Here is a 22,901-nt window from a genome sequence, read left to right as displayed (position 1 = left end):
CTGGGAGTTAACTGGGATTGTTAGAAGTGTTTGAATTTGAATTTGGGTTGTCTTTAAAGCTTTCACAGAACCACTGAGAAATTTCCTTCCATTATTTAATGCAATTGAAAGATTCCCTATTGAGTAGTCTTTTAGTAGTTCATTATTAATTTCTCTAATTAAGTGGAAATTTGGGGTTTAATGCTCTTCATTTTAAAATAAGGAATTTACAAAATCCATTTTTCACAGTGCAACACTCGAGTAAAGGCTGCCCTCAGGTCTTCGGTGCTCAGCTGCCAGGAAATGCATCCAGAATTGCACAGGTTTGTGACGTCCTATGGGTGCGATCAGAGCCAAGCCAGCGCTTAGAACATGGAGAATATGCTAAACATTGTTCTAAACGTAACACGTTCTAACGTTAAATGTTTACGGTAAGCTTTGAGGTATCCATGAGAGCGCGGTGACAATTTCATACCCTTTGAGCTGCAGTGCGGCGCGGCAGGCACGGCGTGGCGCTGGCGGGTGCGAGCGCTCCGGGCGCGGCTTGGGCCGGGGCAGCCCCAGGGTAACACCCGCCCTGCTCTCACCCAGCCCCGGCCCACACATCTAAGGCACTTTCTATTATATAGGAAACAATTGGGGAAAATATCTTCTACAGCATCCTTGATGATTTTCTTACTTGTACAGGACAAAAACTTCCTCAGATGTGTCATAGGAAAGGTCAGACAGTTCCATAAATGATAGAAGGGGAGGCCCTTCCAGCGGTGTGGGAGCAGACAGGTGAGTGGGTTTAGTTCACTCAGCAGATGTAACTAGACCCAAAAGCCTACTGAAGCTTCCAATAGAAAAGGCCTGAGTTTATTTTTCATCTAAAAGAATTATCATACTGATATTTTTATATTAAAAAACATGGTTAACAAAAACAATTATGTTAAATAGATAACTCTTGTGCAGAGAATGAGCATAAACAAACTAAAATAATTTTTTCCCATGTGCAAGTCCTTGCAGGAATGACAGTGCTGCAGTTAAGAACATATCAGCACTTCTGGAGCTTGTTGGAGTTTGAATGCTCTGGTGACAGGAATAAAAGGGACAAATGCAGGGACCTTCTCCACTCGCAGCCGTGCTCATTGCTGGCACAGCTCGTGGTTGTCCTGAGGGGCAGTGGGTGGTGCAGGACCAGTTGCTGTTGCTCTCATACACAGCAGTTACTGAAATAGCAGATGGGTCAACAGTTGCTGCTCCTGCAAAGTCATCCAAAAAATAAGAAGCCTCTCCAAAAGGGCTGTCCCTGATGTTACTGTCCTGGGAGGGGCTTAATGCCAGGAGGCAGAGACACAATTCCTGCTGGCTGAGCTGGCTCCTGGGTGTGGCTGCAGACCCCACTGGGCCATATGTGACCCAACTGCTCTGAGCAGAGGAAGGCTCTGAGGGTGATGTGTCCCTGCACCCATCACCGTGAGCAGGTACAAGTGAGGGGCAGGTACTGACTGCTTTCAGAGAGCCAAATGCTGAAAGTGTCCAGGCCTCCTGTGGGTGACCTACACTGAGTGGCTGCTCCAAAGCAGCCCCTGCTCCCCAGCACAGTTCTTGTTTTGCCATCAAGTCTGAAAGGAGAAATGATCAGACCCTTCAGGGTGCTGTGCTGCAGTGTCACAGCCAAGTCTGTCCCCGTGCTGCTCCTTTGCTGGCAGGAGCTGAGCCCTGGGAGCGTGTACTGCACTGGGGTGCTGTGGAGAGGGGGTCACAGAAGGAGTTTGGCACATTTTGAGCAGACATTGTGCCCTTAAAACTGACAGCTGGGGCTCTGGGCAGTGCTGGGAGCTGCTTACAGGGTGGTGGTGTACATTCCCAGGCTGTTCACAGCTCCTGTGAGCTGCACCAGGGACTGTGACACTGATAACAGTGATCTGGCTTCTCTGGATGTTAGCAGCTGCCTATCTTCAGAGGATGGATGGATGGATGGATGGATGGATGGATGGATGGATGGATGGATGGATGGATGGATGGATGTCTGCTCATTTATTTAAAGATCTCTGAATGAACACAGCTGAATGTTCCTGCTTTTGTAATAGCTCTGCAGCTCTGGCTTAACTAATGTCTCAAGTTCGTGGAGGCGTTCCCAAGACTGTGAGAAATCATCTGGTCCTTCCCCACAGCCGCCGACAGGGGGGACGCTGGGGTAGCCCGGGTGCACCATCAGTTCGATTGTCCCGGTGCTGCTGGGCGGCGCCCTGGCCCTGAGCTGCAGCACGGCACTGTCGATGGCGCTGCGGACGCTGCTCACAGACATGTTCCTGCCCATGGTGCTCAGCCCTATGTAAATGTCTGGCCACCTGCAGCCAGAGGAGGGAACACTGCTGTTAATGCTAAAGAGGTAGGTAGACAATTGTATTATGTCCAGTGGATTAGGAATCAAAATTTACCTAAAATTTAAGATAGGAAAGGGGGAGAAGTTTTTAAAAACAAAACTATAAACAAAAGTAAAACCAGAACTTTTCCTGATTGAAACCAGGGTCCTACTTCAAGCAGCAGTTCTGCAGGGCTCAGCACAGCCCCAGCACTGTGTGATGGCACATGGGGTGTCTGGCATCTGTGAGTTTACAGGTGCGTTTTATTGTCCCAGAAAGGAAAAGCAGTACTAAACTTAGAAATGCCACACTATCAAAATAACTTAAGCCTGAATAATAACCCTCAGTTAAGCAGAAACAAAAGTGACTGCAATAAAATGGCAACCACCCAGCTAAAGAAGCCTTCTGCCAGAATATATCAAAGAGCCATAATAACTGGACAAAATGTTACTCTAGAGGACACCACCTCCACGCTGTTTCTTAGCTTAACACAATTATTTGTTCAACTCTGGCTGCAAGTGTCAATTCTAAGTGTGGCCTGGACAAGTCCAGGAGAGCTGAACCACTGCATGTGATGTTTTTGGAAGAAACCAGAGCTGGAGTCTTTATCTGAAATGATTACAGAAGAGCCCAGCTCTTGTTGAGAAGAGAGAAATACCAGCCTGCTGCTGGAGTTCAGAACAACTGATTTAAAAAAAAAAAAAAAAAAAAACAAAACCCTGAAAAACAGAAAATAATTTTTCCAGTGGACTGAGGTAGTAATGACATCTGCTCCAAAGGACAGACTGCAAGGGTCTCCCATGAAAGGCCTTTAATTCATAAAACACTGTCTAAGCTTTTAAGAGAAGGATTTTACTGGGGGAAAGGCTGAGTTTTCAGGGTTTGGCCCCTGAGATGAAGGACACTGACAAGGCTGTTTGCTTACAGCAGTGATCACCTGCAGTGGTATTGCCAGCTCTCAGAGTTTATTGCTTCCCCTTAACAAATACCTGCTTCTAATCAGTCTCTTTCCTGCTGCTTGAAACCCTTTCTCTACTATGACAGGAAGATGAAAATTTAGTTGTTGAAAACTAAATAAGACTTTTAAAATTCCAGCACTGATGCAGCATTTCTCCTGACATTCCAGATGCCATACTGATGCAGCTTCACTAGAAAGGCTGAGTATACCCTGAAAAGAACTCTCCTTTTCAAGTGGAAAGTGACTCATCTCTGCTCAAACAAAACTTCCTAAGTCCTTGTGTCCCTGGCACTTTTGTGCTCCTCCTGAACCTCTCTCTAAGTTCTAACAGGAAAGAGAAAGGTGGTGTTCCATTTTTGAAAGATACTATCAGGAACTGATAAAATTTTAATGTTTTACTACAGGAGAGGGTGGGCAACACCTGTCTTACCTTATTCCATGCTTTGTAAACACATCCACTGTGTTAAAAGAATCTTCTTCTACTCCCAGGTAAAAGTCCATCAGGAATGGTGGAATCCAGTCACAGTTATGAAGGCCTGGCTCTACTGGGACACGTGTGTACTTAATCCCATATTCCTCCAACACCTCTGCAAATATGTGCCTGACCTCTGTAAGTAAAACCAGAGACTGCAGTCAGGAGTTGGATAACCAATTTCTAGTGTCCCCTGCAAGCTGTTAGCACAGAGGCTTCTTTCCTTTCTTTGTTTAGGAAAATAAAATTCCATTTGGTTTATCTTCTGCTGAAATCCATCTGCATGGGAGTCAGCTTCTATACTGGAAACATTTCTCCCTGAACTTCTGCTGTAGGTGCCTTGTCATTCTTCCTTCCAGCACCAAGCCTTTAGTCCAGCCCCCCTTCTTAGTGGGTGACTCTGGTCTTAGAGTGCACCAGAGGTGACTGCACTGTCAGGAACAAATTCTTCATCAAGTCCTTGTACAGCCAGAGCAATGTTAACTGGAGGCAGTTAGTGCTGGAGTGGGAAAACCTGGATTCTTTTCTCACTCCATTTTCCATCTGTGTACCACAATGAGTTTATTTGCAAAACAAGGACTAAAGATCCTTGTTCATCTCTAAAGCCGAGACCTGCAGGGCAGGGACTAGGTGGGAACACAACTGACAGGATGGAGTTCCTGTAGCATCTGAAAGAGCCACCAGCTATTGCAAGCTCCAACATTCCCATTTAAACTGGCCAGTCTGCTTCTGGCTTTGGTCTGCCTCCTTCAATATAGGTGAGAACATGAAATTAGGATGCTGAGGAGAATTATTGGTGCTTTGTGCCATTAATGCCCTGGTGCTGCTAAGAGAAGACCCAGAGCTCCAAGCAGTTGGTTCTGGGCAGGACTGTGGGGTCAGGTGGGAACATTCAAACTGCAACTGCCAGCAGGTGTCTCATGGTGGGGATTATTGCCCATACAGGGAGCTGTGGCAGGGGGAGTCCCCTCTGAGCTCTCTCACCTGCTTGGTGCTGGGAGGAAGATTTCCTTCTTACCTGGGAGAACATGGACGTGCTGGTGCCCATCCATGTGAGAAGGTAGGTGACCTGTCAGATCATGGAAGAGCTCCACCTGGGCCTTTAGCTCCTGCTTCACCTGTGCAGCAGAAAAGGGTCAGAGCAAGACTTGACAGAGGCTGATGGGCCTGCTGGGACTTCACTGGAAAGGGGCCAGGATCTGGCCCTGGGCAGGTGCTGTGGTTGTACAGGGATGTGCAGCACTGCTGGACTGCTCAGAACCTCCTCTGGGCATGGGGCTCTTTGTGGTACAGCTTATGGACATGGTGCTGATGGGGCTGTTCTGAATACACAGGATATTTGAACACCTATTTCTGTTTAAAATGGATGCAGTTTGGATCACCTGAACATGTTTATCCTTGCTTATGGTGCAAAACCAGCCATCTCCCTAGAGAACCAAAACCTCTCACAAGCTGATGAAAAGCTTGGTGCCTACTTAGGATTTTTCTGTCATTTGCTCTTTACTGATCTTCAGGTTCTTTGTAAATACCTGTTCCAATGCCCCTTCCATCTCCTCAGATAAATAGTTAACAGTGTATACAGGCACTGAATCAGGGAGGAATGGGTTCTCAGAGACTGCAGAGCCTTTGGCAGAATGAGGCTCAGGACCTAAAAGCCAGTTCAAGCTGCACAGGCAGCACAAGCAGGATTCATCTCTAAGCCTACTCACATCTGGGATCTGGAAAAGGTCTTCAGCTGTTATATGCTGGGCTAAGTGCAGGCTGATTTGTATCAGTAAGGCAAGTTGTACAGCTGTATGTGGCTTTCTCTTACCTCTGACATATTCAGGAGACCTTTTGATAGAGCTGTTCTGAATCCCATTTTTCCATGGAAAAATCCATCTTGGTTGAGCAGAGAAGAGTTTGTCTTGAGCACCTCACATGAAGGGGACCCCTCGGAGAGGTTGGCATGCAGGCCTATTGGGATGTTGTGTCTGTAAGAGAGCAAAATATCTGCTAAGATTTGCACCTCCTTCACTGTCAAAGAGGGGGAGATTTAAGTGTAAGAACCAGACTGATCTTAGAGGTGTTGCAGTATTCACTGAAGTACATCTTTGTATCTCTGCTCTGCAAGAAAGGATGGCAGAGTGACCCAAACCAGAGCAGTACACATCTCCAGGTGACCACCCTGAGCACTCTGCCCAGGGCAAGCCTGTGAGTGCCCCCAAACCCTGTCCCCACCCTCACAGCACGAGGTGTCTTAGGCTAAATGCTGTAACTGCACTCCAGTAACTGCAGTCACTGCTAACCAACTGAAAAATCCAGATCTTGCAGCTTTTTCTAAAGCACTTCATTAGCCCTTGCTAGGTATCCCCTTGAGCTGTTCACCCTGTTAACGATGGTGCATTTCTGAGACATTTGAGTTTTACTTGATGACTCCTAAATCTGCCCTTAAGTAGAATCCAGTCATTTATATACAAAGAGTGACCAAAGAAGCTGTTATGGCAACAGCACAGGCTACAGGTGTAAATACAAGGGGCTGCAGCTGGAATAGCCTGCAGTGGCCAGGTTTCTGTCTACTGGAGCACTCACTCAGTGAGTGACAAGGCTGAGCTGCACAAAGCAGCATCTCCCTGGCACAGCCAAAGAAGGATCAGAGCAAGGAGGCTCCCAGTGAAGTGTAGAGCCTTGCTAAGGAGTCACAGGGGCATGACTGATTACCCAGTTGTACCCTGTAATATTCTAGGGAAAAAAAAAATAATAACAATTATGGAGCTGATGTGGCTGCAAAGCTCCCCTCAGGCACAGAGCTTAGCAGAGTGCTGGTGTTTCCTTCTTGGTCTGTGCTGTGGATTCCCCTACAATGAGAACAGGGTTCGTGCGTGCTTGGAATTTGTGCTGGGTCTCATTAGCATTTCTGGAAATCCTCAGAATCAGTAGCCAAAATGATGCTTTGAAACTTTTTCCAAGACAACTTGTGGCCTCTGGCTGACCTAGTGAGTGGATGACAGAACTGCAATGTTCCATCTGTGCTGCCCAGTCTGACTCATGGTGCAGAGTGAATTTCAAGGCTACAAGTCTGTGGTGCTTTAAGTCCTTCTTGGAACTTCTGCACGGAGCTGTTAAAAGCGGGTGTGGTCTGTCCCTGGTTCAGCCCTTGTACCACAAGGAGAAAACAAAAACAATCTCCATTTAGACAGAGGGTGCAAAACCGAGTTCTTCCCCTTCTGTCTGACATCTGAAGCTGACTGGTGAAGCACCAGCTCACTTGAGACAGGACTGTGGATGGATTGGACCAAGTCAGAGTCATTTAGCTCATTCAGGTCCGAAGGCTTTGGCCCTTGCAGGACTGAAAGTCTTTTTTCTTGGCTCTTCCATGTCCTGTGATCCAGGTAGATGATGCAGTCGGTAGATACTACTTCTCAAAGACACAAATGTTAGAAATCAAGCTGTACGCACAGCTCTGTGGAACGAGTCCATTGCATGATTAAGGAGCTTGAATGTTTAACAGAGCAAAACAGCTTGTGGAGAAAAAGGTCATTGTTGGGGAGGATGAACCAGGAAGACCTTACAAATATGAATGCTTAGATTCTGAGAATATGGAAACCAGGAGCAAGATTGAAATGAAAGCCACTTTTGAGATACCAAACCTCTGCTACTGAATAACTAGAAGACAATAGGATGGCCTGCTGAAAGTAATCCCCTCTTGATAGAACAATGTCTTCTGCTGGAGAGCAGGTCCAAAGGTCAGAGAAGATCTTGCTAGGGTCCAAAGAGTAGTTTTTAGAGTTTAAAGTATAACACACTATGGTAATGTAACGATTCTTATAGGCTGTATGTAAATGCTATAGAATTTGTATCTTGTTTTAGATTGGTTAGTGGAAATTAGAATATTCATCATAGAAGAAGATTTATTGTATTGCAAATGAGAAATCGCTCTCTTATTGTTACCACCCCTCTCTTGCTCTTCTCTCTTCTCCTTTACCCTCATTCTCTCTCCTTCCTACTAAGGGCTGAGGCTAGCAGCCCTTAGCAGGACTTTGTATACCCATGCCCTTACAATAAACTGCAACTGTAACACCAGCTTATACAGAGTGCATGAGTTTTGTCCCTGAGGACCGTCCCTCCCGATACAAAGACTCCCACAGGTCCCCTCTGGCTTTTCTGATCTGGTGATTTCTGTGTAGCAGGGCCTGATTGTTTCACTGATGATAAATGTTTATCATAGCAGGGGCCTGAGCACATGTGCACACCAACTCCTGGCTAATACAAGAAGTGGAACGTATGTCACTGGGGGTGAAAGGCTGCAGGGCAGCACAGGAGGCAGCTACAGTGCAGAAGGAGTGCTGTGCCAGGAGGGCTTCACCCTGTGACCTGCTGGGCACTCTGCATGAGCCCAAACGCAGAGGGGAAGCCTGTGGTTTTGCTTTGGTTTTCTTTTAGAAGTCTACCCCAGATTCTTTATTGCTTCTCTGATAAATTCTTGACTGCATCAGCTGGAGTATTATTTGTACCACAGCCAGTGCTGTTTGCAAGAAAAAAAGGATTCCTGTGTTACTATGAATCAGCAGATGGACTTTTTCTGTTGAATACTCTCTATCATGTGTTGTGGGAGGGCAAGAAACGAACAGCTGAGCCTCTCAGTGCTGTCTCCCAGGAGCATCAAATGAACTGCCTCCAATTGTGCAATGCCTCAAATGCTGTGAGGAAGGCTATTTCCAAGGGAAGGCAAGTTCCTCTGACAGGTGTGAGACACCAAGGAGCCAAGGGCTGCACTGGGGAACATGAGAGCAGCTCCTGGCCAGAGCCAAACCCAGCCCCAGAGCTGGGGAATGTGTAGAATGTGGAAGTGCAGAGAGAGCTGGCCTTGTCCTCTGGTAAGAGGAGACCCTGACTGTAACATTAGAGCGTGTTTCAGAGCTTTGCCTAACACCTGAATATCTTAATATAACAGCTGAATATCTTAATAGCTTTCTTGTCGTGTCGGTCCTGGTTTGACAGACTGTGCATGCTGAGGCGTCTGGAGAGGAATTGTTCATGTTTAATGGCTCTGGGATACAGGCACTGAAAGCAAAACTTAAAATGCCTCACATGAGAAACTTGTTCAGAAATATTCATCTGTGGGAGGGGCACAGAAGGCATGCTGGCCAGGTTGTAAGGATATGGAGAGGAGGACAGTTCAAGTGGGTACAGCAGTGTTCTACTGCAAGCTCACAGGGAGAAAAGTCAAGGTGCAGGAATATCCTGAAAGGGCCCACTTTTGAGAGTACATATGATTATTTCTGCTACAGAAATACACTTTGTAGTTTCCCAAATCTTTCAAAAGACTGTAAAATATCTGCTAATTTATTGGCTGAAATACTGATGCAGAGACCAGCAGCTCAAGCAGCTTACATAGCATGTGATGCTGCCCTGGGACCAGAGCTCAGCTGTTGTGGGTTTGGCCACATACCCACTCCTCTGCCAAGCCCTTTCTATATGGGACAGGATGAGCCCTGCTGGTCACTGCTGGTCATTAACTTGTAATTGCTCACATGAGATGCAAAATAAAAGGACTGGCATTGGGCTTCAGGGAACAGTTTAGTTTCTGTATACAGCTACCATTGCCAAAACAAAATGATGTGAAGCACCTACTTAGTGTCTCTAAATCCTTTTTGGTGACTCTTTTAAGCTGAAATGACCCTTCCAGTGTGTTTGGAGGGGCCCCTCTGTGTTTGCAGGTCTGCCCCGGTGCCCAGGGGAATGCAGAGGCGTGAGCAGGATTTAACACAGGGGTTCACTTCTTTCCTGATAAAGCCACAGGACATTGGCTACAGTTGTGTGCTCCTACACCAGGAGCAGCATTAGACTGAGCTGCCTGGGAATTTGTGGAGGACAGGTTCAGGCCACTGAGGTTAATGCACTAGTGAGCTGCTTGCTGAAAGTTGGCTCTCTTCTCAGCATTCCCTATAGAGGTGGAGGGAAAAAAGGACAGGCTTGTGCAGGAGGAAATATCCTTACAGCAGGTGCTAGAAGGAGCAAAAAGGAATTCACCCTGAAAAGATTTCTGAGTCAGCAGGCCCAGCACAGTCATCAAAGAGAGAGGAAATACAATCAGTTAAACTGCTTAAACTGCTTCCTTTTCAAGTAGTTGCTTGTTTTGCCACACGAGTGCTCTGAACAAATGTCTCTGTTGAGGCAATGTGCAGCTGCAGTCCCTGTTCACTGACATCCTTGGCAGCAAAGGGATCCTAGAGATGGGACTGCACTGAGTCCCTCTGAGGTTGGTGGATGAGTCCTGGGTCCTGCCTGGCCAAGCCATGGGACTCTGTGTATTCCTGGGAGCAGTTGAAATGGCTGTGGGAATTAAGAGATTTGCCAAGCACTGTTCCAGTTGCCTTGCTGAAGGATGCATGCTCTGGCACAAGTATGGCACTTTACCCTTTCCCTTGATGGGTAAACAGATCCCTCCTTCAACATCCTATTTGCATCATCCAGGAAATTGCTGATCATCAGGTTTCAGCGTAAGTGTGACCCAAGTCAGCCCCATGTATCTAAACATCTCGCTTCAGTGAACACCCAAGTGTCTGAAGCCAGACAAAGCAAGGCTTTGAGCAAAAATGTGCACTTCTAAGTTTCCTCATGTTGGCATTTGCATACTGCCTCACATACACTTTCAACATTCAGTAATATGTTTCTCATTAAATAGCATAGTTTCTTGCTCTATTACTGCTAAAAACCTGTTTCTTCTGCCAGAAATGCTCAAACCCTCTGCAGTGTTAAGAGCTGGTACTGTGACATAGCTTTGGGACCCGAGTTTCTGTTGTAATTACATCTTTGTATCAAGTGCAGCTCCTGTGTCTGTAGCCTTATGCTAGTAAAATGGGCCATTGCCAGTAAAGTCAATATCATCTGGGATTCTAGTGTCAGGCTTCAGATTGGGTCCCATTCCTATCCAAACAGTTCAGCAAAGGAACTGACTGCTGTGTGATTAACAGTCACATGAAAGGGTGATGAGAAACCACGAGAGATTCCTAAATTAGTCAGATGTTGACTGGCAGGGTCAGAATTAAGTCACAATTTACACACACATTTTGCAATTAGTGTTGATGGGAAAGGAAGTGAAAACATAGAGCAATTAAATGTGGCTTTGTTAGATTCTTCTGTTAAATGTACCCAGATGTTGTGGGGGCTTCAGCTGATGTTCAGTATTTAAGCTGCAAAAAAACACCCAGGAAGACTGAGATGTCCTAAAATATGTCATTCTTCATAAGCTATTTGGACACAATCAAATGGAAAAAGGTCCTAAGGCTCAGTGACACCTGAGCTGTTTGATGTAAAGGGGAGGGGTGGGGGGATATGGCAGCAAACTGTCTTAGGCATCTCTATTTCTATCTCCATATTTCTAAGGAAAAAATTAAGGCATCTCTTCATTTCAGGTTACAAAATAATCCTTCCAGTTTCTGGGAAAGGCTCTGGAATAATCACCAGGAAGTTTGGCTGACTTCAAGGCAGGGCCTGTTAAGTAGAAAATTGAGATTATATTATATGGATAAGCAGGACATCACAGTTAGTCGAGGCCCCTAAAGAGAAAAGTTTTGAGTTACTGAAAAAAACCCTCAACCCACAGTGGCAGCCTGTTCTCCCACCTGCTGCTCTGGTTATGTTCTGCTCTGGCAGTTGTTATCAATAGGTTTGTCATTTGGTGATGGATCAGGCCTCTGCTGAAATTTCTCTCTTGCCTGAAATAAGTGTGCCCCTTCTTTCAGTTCAGTTGTGACAGCGGATGAGGAAACCACCAGGTGCTGAGCCTGAAGGTGTATGTTTTTAAAGAATGTGTATTTTTTACTGCTTGGTTCTGCTGTTCCACAGTTGGCTTGTGTTAGAGCTGATACGAAGATCTACTGACTATCATCACATATCTGCCAAAGCTTTTAATCAAGACTCTAGACAACAGATGGTATACCCAGAAACTAGAGAATTATTGTGAAAATGAAAGGAAGAAAGAAATTTCTGAGGAACTGTGTTCCTTTCTGAAGGATGCTGAGTCCTAACATTGTAGGGCATCATGAGGTGCTTAGGAAGGAAAAGTTCTCTACTTATTAATTAGCTCTGCTGCTGTCCAATTAACTGGAAGCCAGGTGAGGAGTGAGAGCTTAAGACTTGCAGTGACAAGCAATCATATCACAGACAGTTTATCAAGAAGCCATAAAAGCAGTCCATCACTCTGACAATCCTGGCATCACGTGTGTGAAAGACCAAATTCCACAGCACTGGAATGTGCCCCAGGAAAAAACAAGCTACTTCCTTCAAGCCTCTTCTCTCAGCTGGGGATAGATCCATTCTTCCTGCTTACACCATTGCTCAAGGCTGAGCAGGGGAAGACAAATGGGGAGAAAAAAAGCCAGGCAGACTTTCATCCCATAAGATAAAAAGCCTCGATATTTATGGTGGGATGGGAGATGACACCAAGCAGGGGAAAGAGGGAATAATATTGGCAACGCAGTCAAGCAAGTGATACTTTCCCATTTCTGCTCCACAAGATCAGGACTCAATGACACTTCTAGCAAGTCTGACCTGTTTATCATCTGTATAGAAAGACTTTGCGTCGGCCTTTGTACCATGAACAAATATCTCAGGGGTGACACAGGGGTTTGTTTACACACACAGGTGCCAAATAGCAGCAGCTGAAGCTGGGCTTGTATTACAACACCAGAAAACCTCTTCTCCACATCTGGTAACGATCCCCCCATACCTGGGTAGGGCTGAATACACCTGCAGAGAGTTACACAAATGAGGAACTGTAGAACCTGGGCTGTTGCTCTTCAGAGCTATGTTCCCAAAGTCACCCTGCTTATATGCTCAGAAATAGATTTCAATCCATTTCACTCACATTGACAATTCAAAATTACATTCCCCTCACACCCATCCCCTCCAAAAAACATCAAGCTGTAGCAGCAGGCTTCAGCCTCTCATGTCCCCTGCCCTCCAGCCTGGCTTTTCACACCCATATCAGCTGCCAGCACCAGTGTCATGACCTGGATTCAAAGATGCTTTTTAAACCCTACTACATGGCCTACTTCCTGGTCATGGAAATGAGGCCAGGTGGATTCTATTTTAAAAGCCTGCTAAAGACTACGGCTAAAATAGCTGACAAAGTTACCAGACCACTGGGGCTTAAAGGGTTTCACAGTGCCTCTGTGTCTGAGAGATGTGCTGGCTTTATCTGTGTGTTTTATGTTTCATTTATTAATAGGATTTTAGGACTCTTACTGGTGTCATGCTGCTCCCTTTCTCATTCCCTAGCAGTTCCTCCCTCAATGTTTGTAGGGAATCCCTAGCCTTTTTAAAAGACTAGTTTGCCACTAACACCACACCCTGGCTTTCCTCCACTACCCTAATCCCAAGAAGCTACAAGCAATTTCCAAGTACCCCTAAAACCACAGCAAATCGAGGAGAGATGCTCAATGAGAACAAGGGCAACAGGACTCCCATGAAATTCTCTCCCATAGCAGCTGCATTTGAAGCATAAGGTCACAGTTTATTTAGTAGTAGTATAGCTCCTTTCCTTTCCTGCTTTCCTAAATTGTTTCTTAACCCTGATGTTCTCTCTTTCAGGACATACTCCTGCTTCCAAGTACCTAACCACACCAGAGCTGAAGCATTAGCTGGGTTTTACTTCCTAAATACAAATAATGCTTCCTATTAAAGGATTTGCTGGACTAGACCATGAGACTGCCACATAGCATTTGATCTGCTGCAGAGCTAACTGTGCCAGCAGCCTCTGAAGTTGGTGAAGAAGTGGTAAGTACAAGGTATTGTCCCTATCTTTATGTATGCATTTTTTACAGCCGTGTTTATCAAGCCTAGAATTAATAGAAACATTTATGTGCTTTTTTAAAAAGGTTTATGGGCTGGGGAAAAAGTTAAGTTTTCCACTGTCCAGATTTATAAATAAGCCTTCGCAGAATCACACCTCTTCCTGATTCTGCAATGAGCCTGACTGACCTTGTGTTCAGCCTGGGTGAAATGGATCAATTAAATGAGATTTAAAGACTTGTGCTTTTATGCTCTTACAGTTTTACGGGAGCAGATTGGTCTGAGTACATAATGTGCACTTTCCTTCTGATGATGCACCTTTTAGAGGTGTGGAAGGAGAAGGTGCCAAACCCAAATTCTACTAGTCAAATAGTGGAAATGACTTCCTATCCTGAGGGAGGAAAAGGTGCAGTGGCTAATACTAGAGAAAGAACATCACAGGTATTAGTTAGCAGATCACTGGTTTTACTATGAAGAGTCTTAGTTAATGTGTCTGAATACAGTCTTCTTATACCAGCCTGAACTACGATACAGTGTTTATTCTGAGCCTGCAAAATACTAAATTTTCCAGGCTTGGTTTTCACTGAAGAAAGTAGCTTACCTCCTTGCCAGCTTGGCTGCATCTGCTGCAGCACTTCCGTTGACTAGAAGGGACACGTTAGAGATCGCACCAGCCAGGAAACATTCCACAATGCCTTGGTTTCTCCGAGGACAATAGCCGAAGTCATCTCCAGTTACTATTAGCTTCACCTGAAGCATCCTGAGACGTCAACCCCGGAAAAAAAAAAAAAAAAAAAAAAAAAAAAAGTAAAAGGAGGTTAAACACCCGGCAGTCTGCAGATCACAGGCAAACAGGAAAAGACAGGCTTACCGGGGGCGAACCCAATCGTGACTCAGCCCCTAACTCCTCCTGCCCCACCTCAGCCCGCCGCGGTCTCGCAGCTCGCACAGCGGTCGGATTTACGTGTGGCCGTCGGGCTCACACCATCCCTGCCTGCTCCTGCCTGAGAGCACCAGCTGTGCCCTCCCCTGGGGGGGCAAACCCTTGCGTGCACTTTGTATCGCCGGCGATGAGCAGAGTGCGAACGCTCGGGGACTCGGTGGAATGATTTAATCGATCGAGGGTGCGTCAGAGAGTCAAATTCCATTGCCGGGCACACCCTCGCCCGCGGTGCCCAGTGAAATGGCAGGGGTGCGGATCACCTGAGGCAACCCCGCAGCAGTGACGGCTTCGCGGCCACCGCTCCCCGGCTCCATCGGGCGCGGGCAGTGTCCCCGGGGAGAAGCGGGCCGGAGCGGCCTCCGGCAGCCCGGCCCTGCCTTCCCGCTGCTGCGAGGGCGCAGGGGGCCCGCCAGCCCCCTTCCCACCCCCGGGGTGGCGCGTACCTCCGCTCCGGCCCGATCCGGGTCTCGGGACCGCCGCCAGGTGTGGGCGGCCGCGGCCGCCGCTGCCCCGGGGGGGACGCTGGCCCCGGCGGCGGAGCTGTGCCCGCGCCGCCTGGCCGCGCATCCCCGCTGCCCGCGCTCCGAGCGGCCCCAGGCGGGCGCTCCTGAGGCGAGGCGAGTGCGGCCCGGCCCCGCCGCAGCGCCGGCGCCTCCGAGCGCGCCGAGCACCTGGGCGGCCCCGCCGGCGGCCCCTGGCGGCCGAGGCTCGCAGCGCCGCACCGCCCGGGCGCGGTACTCGCCCCGGGGCGGCCGTGCCGCTCCCTGTGGCGGTCTCTGCTCCAGACTCCCGAGGTGAGACTCGCCTGCGGCTTAGGGTGGGACAAGCAATTCAGTTCGTGCTCTGTGCTGGCTTCAGCCCAAAACCGATGATCTCAACAACGCCGTGCATACATAATCCTGCAATCGGTGACCGCCACAGCAGCCACTTGCTTGTTTTCCCCCATCTTGGTTTGCTGGCAGTGTGCACTCAGTATGACTAGGGAGACACAGGGCAGCAAACCCTGGCCAGGAGGTCCCATGGCTCTTGGTGCTGGGCTAGAGAAGGGCAGGGAGAACAGGTGAGTTTCACAAAGGGCAGCTTCTAACATTCTTCATTCAGTGCTGGATGTCAGCCAGTTCTCCACCAATCAGCGAGTAAAATCTTGTTTGTCCTGGCACTACACTGCTTTTTCTTACTGCAGAAAAACTGTTCTGCATCTACCAGAATGAAAGTGAAAGTGCCAAGTACTCAGCTTGGAATGGAGAGTGGAAGATACTGTTAGCCTGCATTTTTCACCCATGGAAGAGGATGAAGTTCCATCAAAGCAGAACAACTCATGTCTTGGTCTGTAGTGTTATCCCAAAACATTCACCCACTTCTCGTGTTTGGGGTAGGAAGAATGGCAGCTCAGAAAGTGCCACGGTAACATGTCCATGGATCCAGGGTAGCTGTCTGGGTGTTTGCTGTAGCTTGTTCCAGGAAGCAGGGATCACACTGGGACTGGGACTCTTGCATGGCTGATGGTGATTTCCATCTCTGAACCTGTGCCAGCATGGAGGTAAGTGCAGAAACACCTAACAAGCCAAGCACCAGCTTCTTGGAAGAGCAGCTGGAGTGAAATGGTTTGAAAAAGGCTTTAAGGGTTATTTCTGTGAGAATGGACTGACAAGCCTGCTGCTTAATTCATGAATAAAGAGTGTATAAAGAAACCAAAGCTTCCAGGTGTCTCCTTTTTTCAGCAGAGTTCAATTCCTAAAAGACAGCCAGCTTTCCCATGCCCCAAAGTCAAGGACATGACTTGTAGGGACAGCCTGAGACTGTCTTCAGCAAAGGAAGAACCATTAGTTTGGAGACATAGAAGCACATTTCAGCAGAGGAGATTGCTGAAGTTTGAAAATCTGGAGTTTCAAACATCTGTGTGGGGGCATGAACACCTGTGGGAGTAGTGTTTTGCCAGGTCTGTCTCCTAGCAGGGCATTTGGAACCACTGAGTTGAGATAGGTTGAACCCTGTTGATCTCTAGGTTCTCATCAATTGCAGTCCATGTAGAAAACTACTACAAAACTTTGTTTCCACTAGCGTGAGGGCAGCTAAGTTTTGGATGGCAATTTGTAAGTTTATTTTGATATTTTGATATTTTGAAGGAGAAAAATAAAAGCAGAATGGGCGGTAGCAATATTATTCATGGGCGAATTTGGTTCCTAGGCTGTGCTCTCCCTATAGGCCCTGAAATGGGCAGCACTGGGAAACTGCGAGCATGGGAGACCTCTGCTGCATGATGAGGGGATATCAGCTGTTTGTTGCCTTCTTACTCTTCCTTGTTCATGTAAATGAGCAATGACTACTGTAAATGATGGTGAGAGCTGCAGACAGCCTTCTGCTTCTTCAGTGACATTTTCTCTTAGAAAAAAAATCCTATGAAACGAAATTCAAAACAGATCATGCTAAAATGCTATAGACAACTTGCTAAATCTTCATTCAGGCAATTCCTGTGAGCTCTTCTGTCATTTGATGGTTGTATGGCTCTGTTAGAGAAAAGTTTTTGATGTTCTGTGAAGGTTTCCAGTGCCCTTGGCATTTCAGAGGGGTTATTTGTGCAACTGCTACTTGCTTCCCCTTCTGGGAGATGAGCGTCACAGCCTGCCCACATTCCCCAAGAGGCTTCACTTACTGATGAGTGCTGTTACTATAACAGCCGAAGTCAGCACAACTCTGAAGTAATGTCATGAATCATAAAATAAGTACCTCCTCTCTGCCAATGCAAACTCTGGGGTTTTCTGCCTCTTTCTAGAACTGCCAGTGCTCCCTGACTCTGCACAGATGAAAGGCACAACATAATCCTAGACAAAGCTTGGCTTCTCAGCCTTCTTACCCTTAGTATGCATTTAATGCTATTAACAGTAACATCCTTCTTAAATATTTAATGCACTTCCTGGAGGCTTTTCTTTTCTGATTTCATACCTGTTCATCCAGCTCTCCTTCCTGCCACTGGAAGCAAACATTCCCCAGCAAGCAAACCTTGCCCCTGTGCCACATCTGTGCCCTTAGATAGCAGTACTCCCTCTGCAGCCTGCACTCACAGCTGGCTGCCAGGATAGCCCTTGCAGCTGACCTCACAGAGCCCAGAGGTGAAAGGCCCTTACAAATTCAACCTGGAGCTGAAAGGCAAGGCAGGCTTCCTCTGGACAGTCTTTCCTCTGCAGTGAAGACAGGCGCATTGGTCAATGTTTCTGGTGGAGCTGCATAAGCCAGGACATGGACTAAGGAGAGGCTGCATCTTCCAGTTTAATTAAAACCAAACACAGCCCTACTTCAGCTTAGCTTAGCTGCAAAAGCCAGCAGGAGCTCTCACCATCCTCAAGCGCTTCACTGCTTTGAGCTTGAATTTCTTTCCCTGAACTTTGAGTTAATCAGTAGAAAATTTCGAGGTTTCCTGTATTTCACAAAAGTGTTTTCCAACAACTACCACTTCCAACACAGTGTCTGTTTACATTTTGACATAAAAAATGTGTTTTCTTTTTCTTGTTCCCTTGGCTGCAGCTAGTTAGCTCATTTGGGATTACAATGGTAGCACAGTAGGACTTTGTCTTTTCCTTGCATGAAATTTTGTTGAAAGTGTGAACTGTAAAAGGCATCGAAATGAGACAAAGTAAAATCCATTTTTTAAATTAAAGGACGTAAACATTTTCATCTCTGACTCAGCCTCAAAGATTTTGTAAATCTTTGAAGTTCAGTGACTTCTGTAGAAATTACTAAACTGCAATTTTTCATAGAACAACTTCCTCCATCCTGCACCAAAAAGGGTTGAAATCCCCAAACTCTGGGGGACATCTGCTAAGAGTGAAAGGTTTCCCTGCTTACCATGTGACACAGCCAGGCAGTGCCTGTCACCTTCCCTTGCCCATGTCTCAAATACCTGAATTTACACCAGCACAAAATAATGCCAGTACCTGGCAAGGTGTATGGTCCTAGCAATGTGGCTGAAAGACAAAATTTGCCATTGTGATCTTCTTATTAATTTGACACTTGGCATTAAATTATGGAGGACTGCTAAAAGCACCAAACTCAAATCCCTCCTGATGCACCTAGCAGGCCTCTGGTCCTAGCTGATACTGGCTCACTGATGGTGAATTTTAATCTACTCTCCCTTTTTTCAGAGAGTTATTTTCTATCTGTTGCATGTCCTTCAGTGTCTAATGGTGGTAAAAATTAATATTTGAATATGAACTAAGCTACAGCACCTGTGACTTCTAACGGGGGTTGAGATGATGTAAAGCCTGCACATTCCTTTTCCAGATGCCTCTTTGCCTGATGTTGAGGTCTATTAAATCAACAAAGACACCTGGTCAAAAAAGAGTTGAGATAGGGAATATTTCTCCTAGACAATTAAATGATGGGTCCAAAATAGGTACTGTTTAACTGTGCACATTAATAGCTAAACTATCTGATTCCATTAATTGTTTGATTGCATCAGGAACTCAGTTTGACCTCTCTGAAAGTTATTGTACTGTCTGGAGCTTATTTCTTGGTGTTAATAATAAAGGTTCCTAGAGGAAATTATGTCTATTGAGGTCAGAAAGGAGCAGATTATATAAAAGATGCATAGATGTTTCATGGAATTTTCAGAATGACATTGTTTACCTACCACTGAAACAGATGTCTAGAGGTTTTTCAAATCCTATGAAGAACTAAGTTATTTTAAAAGCTGCCTGAACTGATGCAACATACATTGCATTTTTACATTCTTATTCTAAAATAAAAGCTAATCATCTAAACAATTTCAACCCATGCCTGCAAATTCTAAATAACTTCTTCAATTTCAACTTACACTGTCTGAACAAAAGCAGAGTTAAGCCTGAACCTGATTTTTACAAATGTTGATCACAAGTCATTAAAATGAATTAAAGATACCTGAGTCAGGTCCTTATATTAAGGGGTGGGGGGGAAGGAAGGAATTAATGCAAACATTGGGAACACCTCAACAATGTTACTACACATGGAAGTTAATCTGGCAGATCACTTACAGTGATTGTTGTCACCTCCCAGCATCACTGATAACATGTGAAAAATCTCAGTTGATTGAATGGAAATGCAGATTAATTCCTTTGGGGTTCTGAGGGGAGATCCCCTGCTCTTGAAGGACAAGCATCAGGCAGGAGAGTGGCTGAGAGATGGCGACAGTGATGGACACAGATAGCCAGGACTCTGCAGAACTTCCCAGGAAATCCTCTAGCTCTAAGACTAGAAATAGAAGACAGCAATTAAAAAAACATCAAATCTTCTCCCTCAGATGAAAAAATCTTCAATTTAAATATGTAAAGATGTATTTGTTAATACTTTTCTTGTCAAATGTCTTATGCTTATTTACTTTGCTTATTCTTACGTTATATCTACTGAATGCAAAAATCTAAGCAAATTACTTTGGTTATCTAGTCCTTAAACAACTTAGGCTGAGTGATAAGAAACTGGAATTCTATAAATTTCTGGCAAGCCATTTTTTGTCTCTTGGATTTCTCCCCGAGTGACAGCAGTTTATCATTATTACTCCTGTTCACTGTTTGTATGAGGCTTAGGGGTCACAATTGGAAGAGTTCTGTTGTAAGGCATGCCAGTGAAGACAAACGTTTCATCTGAAATGAGGTTTATAACCAGCTGTTCCTCAGTATGGAGTGAAAGGAGGAGACAGAAAAAAAGCACAGAATCTTTACAGACCTGATTGTCTACAGTTACCCTGAGTTCAGTACAGTTCATCTTTATTGACATCAGAGAAGGGACCAGATGCAGAGAAAAGCCAATGGAAGAGCTCACGTGGGCTTGTTTCTCTGTCAGGTACTAACAGCTTCAGAACTGTCCCTGTCTGTTTAGCCTAAGGTTTGTGTTGGTCTGAGAAAGAACCCAGGTGTTGCTGCAGTGCTCTCCATAAATCAAGGGCTGTCTATACCAAAAGATGCACCAATGCTTTTTGTGGTGTAGATCATGCCCAGGAGTTGCCAGGTCTGCTACCTTAGTTATCAGTAATTGCTCCAGTCATGCAAAGCAAACAGAAAGTTAAACAAAGGCCAACATAAAAACTATATCCTTGTTCTGTTCCTTTGAGTAAGCATACACCCTCTGAAATTTTCTTGTGGCACAGATATTTCATTCTTACATGTTAAAAGCATTTGGCACTGCTCAACAATTTTTTCAGGGAGGGACAGGCTATGCCTGCAGCTGCACCTGAGTGGAAATGGTAGGAGTTTCCAAAATGCTTGGAAATCAACTATGCACAAGGAATGGGGGGGTGGGGAGGTCGTATAAGTGATTGAAGGCCTTGTAGTTACATTTTACATTCTCTCCTTTCACAGCACAATTGAATTATTTTGTTTCTGTGACTAAATAAGAATCATAAAGAGATTCCTATCAACAAAAGCTGATGTTCCCATGACCAAGCCGAAGCCACATAATTTCTGAGGCAATTTTACCTGGAACTTACAGCAATCTACCAGAAACAATAGAGGCCCCTGTCGCAATGAGGTGGTTGTTAATTGCCGTGGGTGTTTGGCATTGATGGGCTCTTTGTTGGCAACCGTTCTAACCCAATTATGTTTCTAAAGTGGGAGTGAAAAGCATTGTAGCGAGCACCATGTAAACGGCACTAAATGCACTGAGACTGAGTGACCTCCCAGAAAGATAGACAGGTGCCAGCTAAAGCCCCATATGATTGATTTTCCACGGCTAAAATGGCAACCACAGACATCTGGTTTTGCCCCACTTATAAAACAGAAGCAAATGTGAGCTGTTGTCTTAGTTCGAACAGCAAGGCTGCTTAGAATGACATAAAAATATGGTATTTGACTATCAGTGGGGGATCTTTTGCTTTTCTGTGAGTAAAGATTTATACCTCCAGCACAAGGAAATGAATTTTCAGTCCTGAGAAAAGCACACTCTGCGTGTGTGTATGTGTATAGACACATGTGTATGTGACTGAGTTTAGTACTTGGGCTTGTTTTAATGCTGGCCTGGCACTTAAGTCAGAGATTTTTCTTAAATGTAGGTATAGCTATGGAAAACAGGCCAAAGCCAGCACAAAAAGCCCCCTAACCATTCGATTGAGTGGTATCACATGGGCAGGAAAAAACCTTGCAGATTCAGGACTGATGGAAGAGTCAGCTGAGCATCTTACGATGTTTGCACTACCCATCAACACTAACGTGCTTTCTAAATCATCCTATAATATCAAGTGCAGTGTTTCAGTTCCTTGGTGTTGCAGGGACAAAATACCATTATTACAAAGATTTAAGTCCCAAGACAGAGCCCTTCTACATGTTTCCTTGCCACTAGGATCAAAATATTTTGCTCTTTTGAATTACTTTGAATTCTTCACAGTTTTACGTGGTACTCACACAAGGCTGTGATGTGGCACATGGGTCAATCCACTGAGCAGTTTCAGAGGCAAAAGAACTATGTGGGAGTTCAAGTGTCCTCTGACAATGGTTGCCTCTTACTGAGATTTTTCTTTTTGGGGAGGTGGGTATTTCTTCAGTTTGCAAAACTATGGCATAAAGGACAGTATGTATGTTAATTTATGCAGGATTTTTTTCTACAGAAAGAGCTTAATAATCTCTTTGTTATAAGAACTTTGCAAGAGACTGAAGCACAGAAGATTAATTTGGGGATCCAAAAACAAAGATGTTATATTATTGCTACAGTTCAATGCTACAGCATCCATTGTTAGTTTTTCTTTGTATAGTGTTTATGCCCTATAATTAGAAACTCTAATATAATCCAGAAATCACTGGAGCTGTGATGTATTATCATCCAAGTCACTTCACAAACATGAATTCCCTTTGTTTTTCAACACTGTTATTTTTCCTCTGTAAATCCCCCAAATGGGTAGATATTTACTTAATTCTAAGAGCCAGAACTGCAGGGAGGAGCAGACCTAAATGTGCCGCCTGCCAGCTCTGAGCTAGAAGTGGCCTGAATGGAACAGCAGGGGCTGATTGACCTGACAGCACCAACCTGCGGCTCCCCGAGGGATCTAAACACTGCCCGTACCTGGCTGTGACCTCAGATCCCTCTGTCTCTGACACTGCTCTCACTGAGGGGACATTTACTGGCTCTGATGATAAATGAACACTCGTACCCGCAGCACGTTTTCCGCCAAGATCTTTTAACAACCCCTCAGCCTGACCTGGCTGTAATTTTTCATACAGCCCAGATCATGTAAGACGAGAGGACAGCAGCGACAGACCTGGCATCTCCTCCTACGTTCTCAGCAAAGGTAAACTGCAGGGTCACGTCAGCGCTGCCCCGAGGGTGGCCAGCGGCCAGAGGAGACACCGCTGCGGGCCTGGGGACGAAGGCGCCCGGGGGCGGGGGCGGGGGCGGGGGCGCGGGCGGTGGTGCAACCCCGACCCGGCCCCGTGAGGGAGCAGAGCCCGCGGTTCTCCTTCGCGT

General features: G+C 45.8%; 1 protein-coding gene across 3 annotated transcripts; it reads right to left on the bottom strand.

The window, feature by feature from the left end:
• Positions 1-81: 81 nt before the first annotated feature.
• Positions 82-22,879, bottom strand: YDJC (YdjC chitooligosaccharide deacetylase homolog). 3 transcript variants are annotated; one of them, XM_056504057.1, is made up of 7 exons: positions 22,696-22,879; positions 19,487-19,703; positions 14,139-14,297; positions 5,574-5,733; positions 4,779-4,878; positions 3,719-3,896; positions 82-2,315 (listed from the first exon to the last, which is right to left on the bottom strand). In XM_056504057.1, exons 3-7 carry the CDS (start codon positions 14,294-14,296, stop codon positions 2,006-2,008), a joined length of 906 nt encoding a protein of 301 aa, XP_056360032.1. In that variant the 5' UTR covers position 14,297; positions 19,487-19,703; positions 22,696-22,879; the 3' UTR covers positions 82-2,005. The 3 variants fall into 3 exon arrangements, with proteins under 3 accessions (XP_056360032.1, XP_056360033.1, XP_056360031.1); XM_056504058.1 differs by lacking the exons at positions 19,487-19,703; positions 22,696-22,879 and adding an exon at positions 14,924-15,141; XM_056504056.1 differs by lacking the exons at positions 19,487-19,703; positions 22,696-22,879 and adding an exon at positions 14,409-14,658.
• Between the last annotated feature and the right edge of the window lie 22 nt (positions 22,880-22,901).

This window comes from Oenanthe melanoleuca, chromosome 15 (genome assembly GCF_029582105.1).
Source record: "Oenanthe melanoleuca isolate GR-GAL-2019-014 chromosome 15, OMel1.0, whole genome shotgun sequence".
In the NCBI taxonomy this organism is placed as follows: Eukaryota; Metazoa; Chordata; class Aves; order Passeriformes; family Muscicapidae; genus Oenanthe; species Oenanthe melanoleuca.
This window is presented reverse-complemented; position numbering and strand designations above follow the sequence as displayed.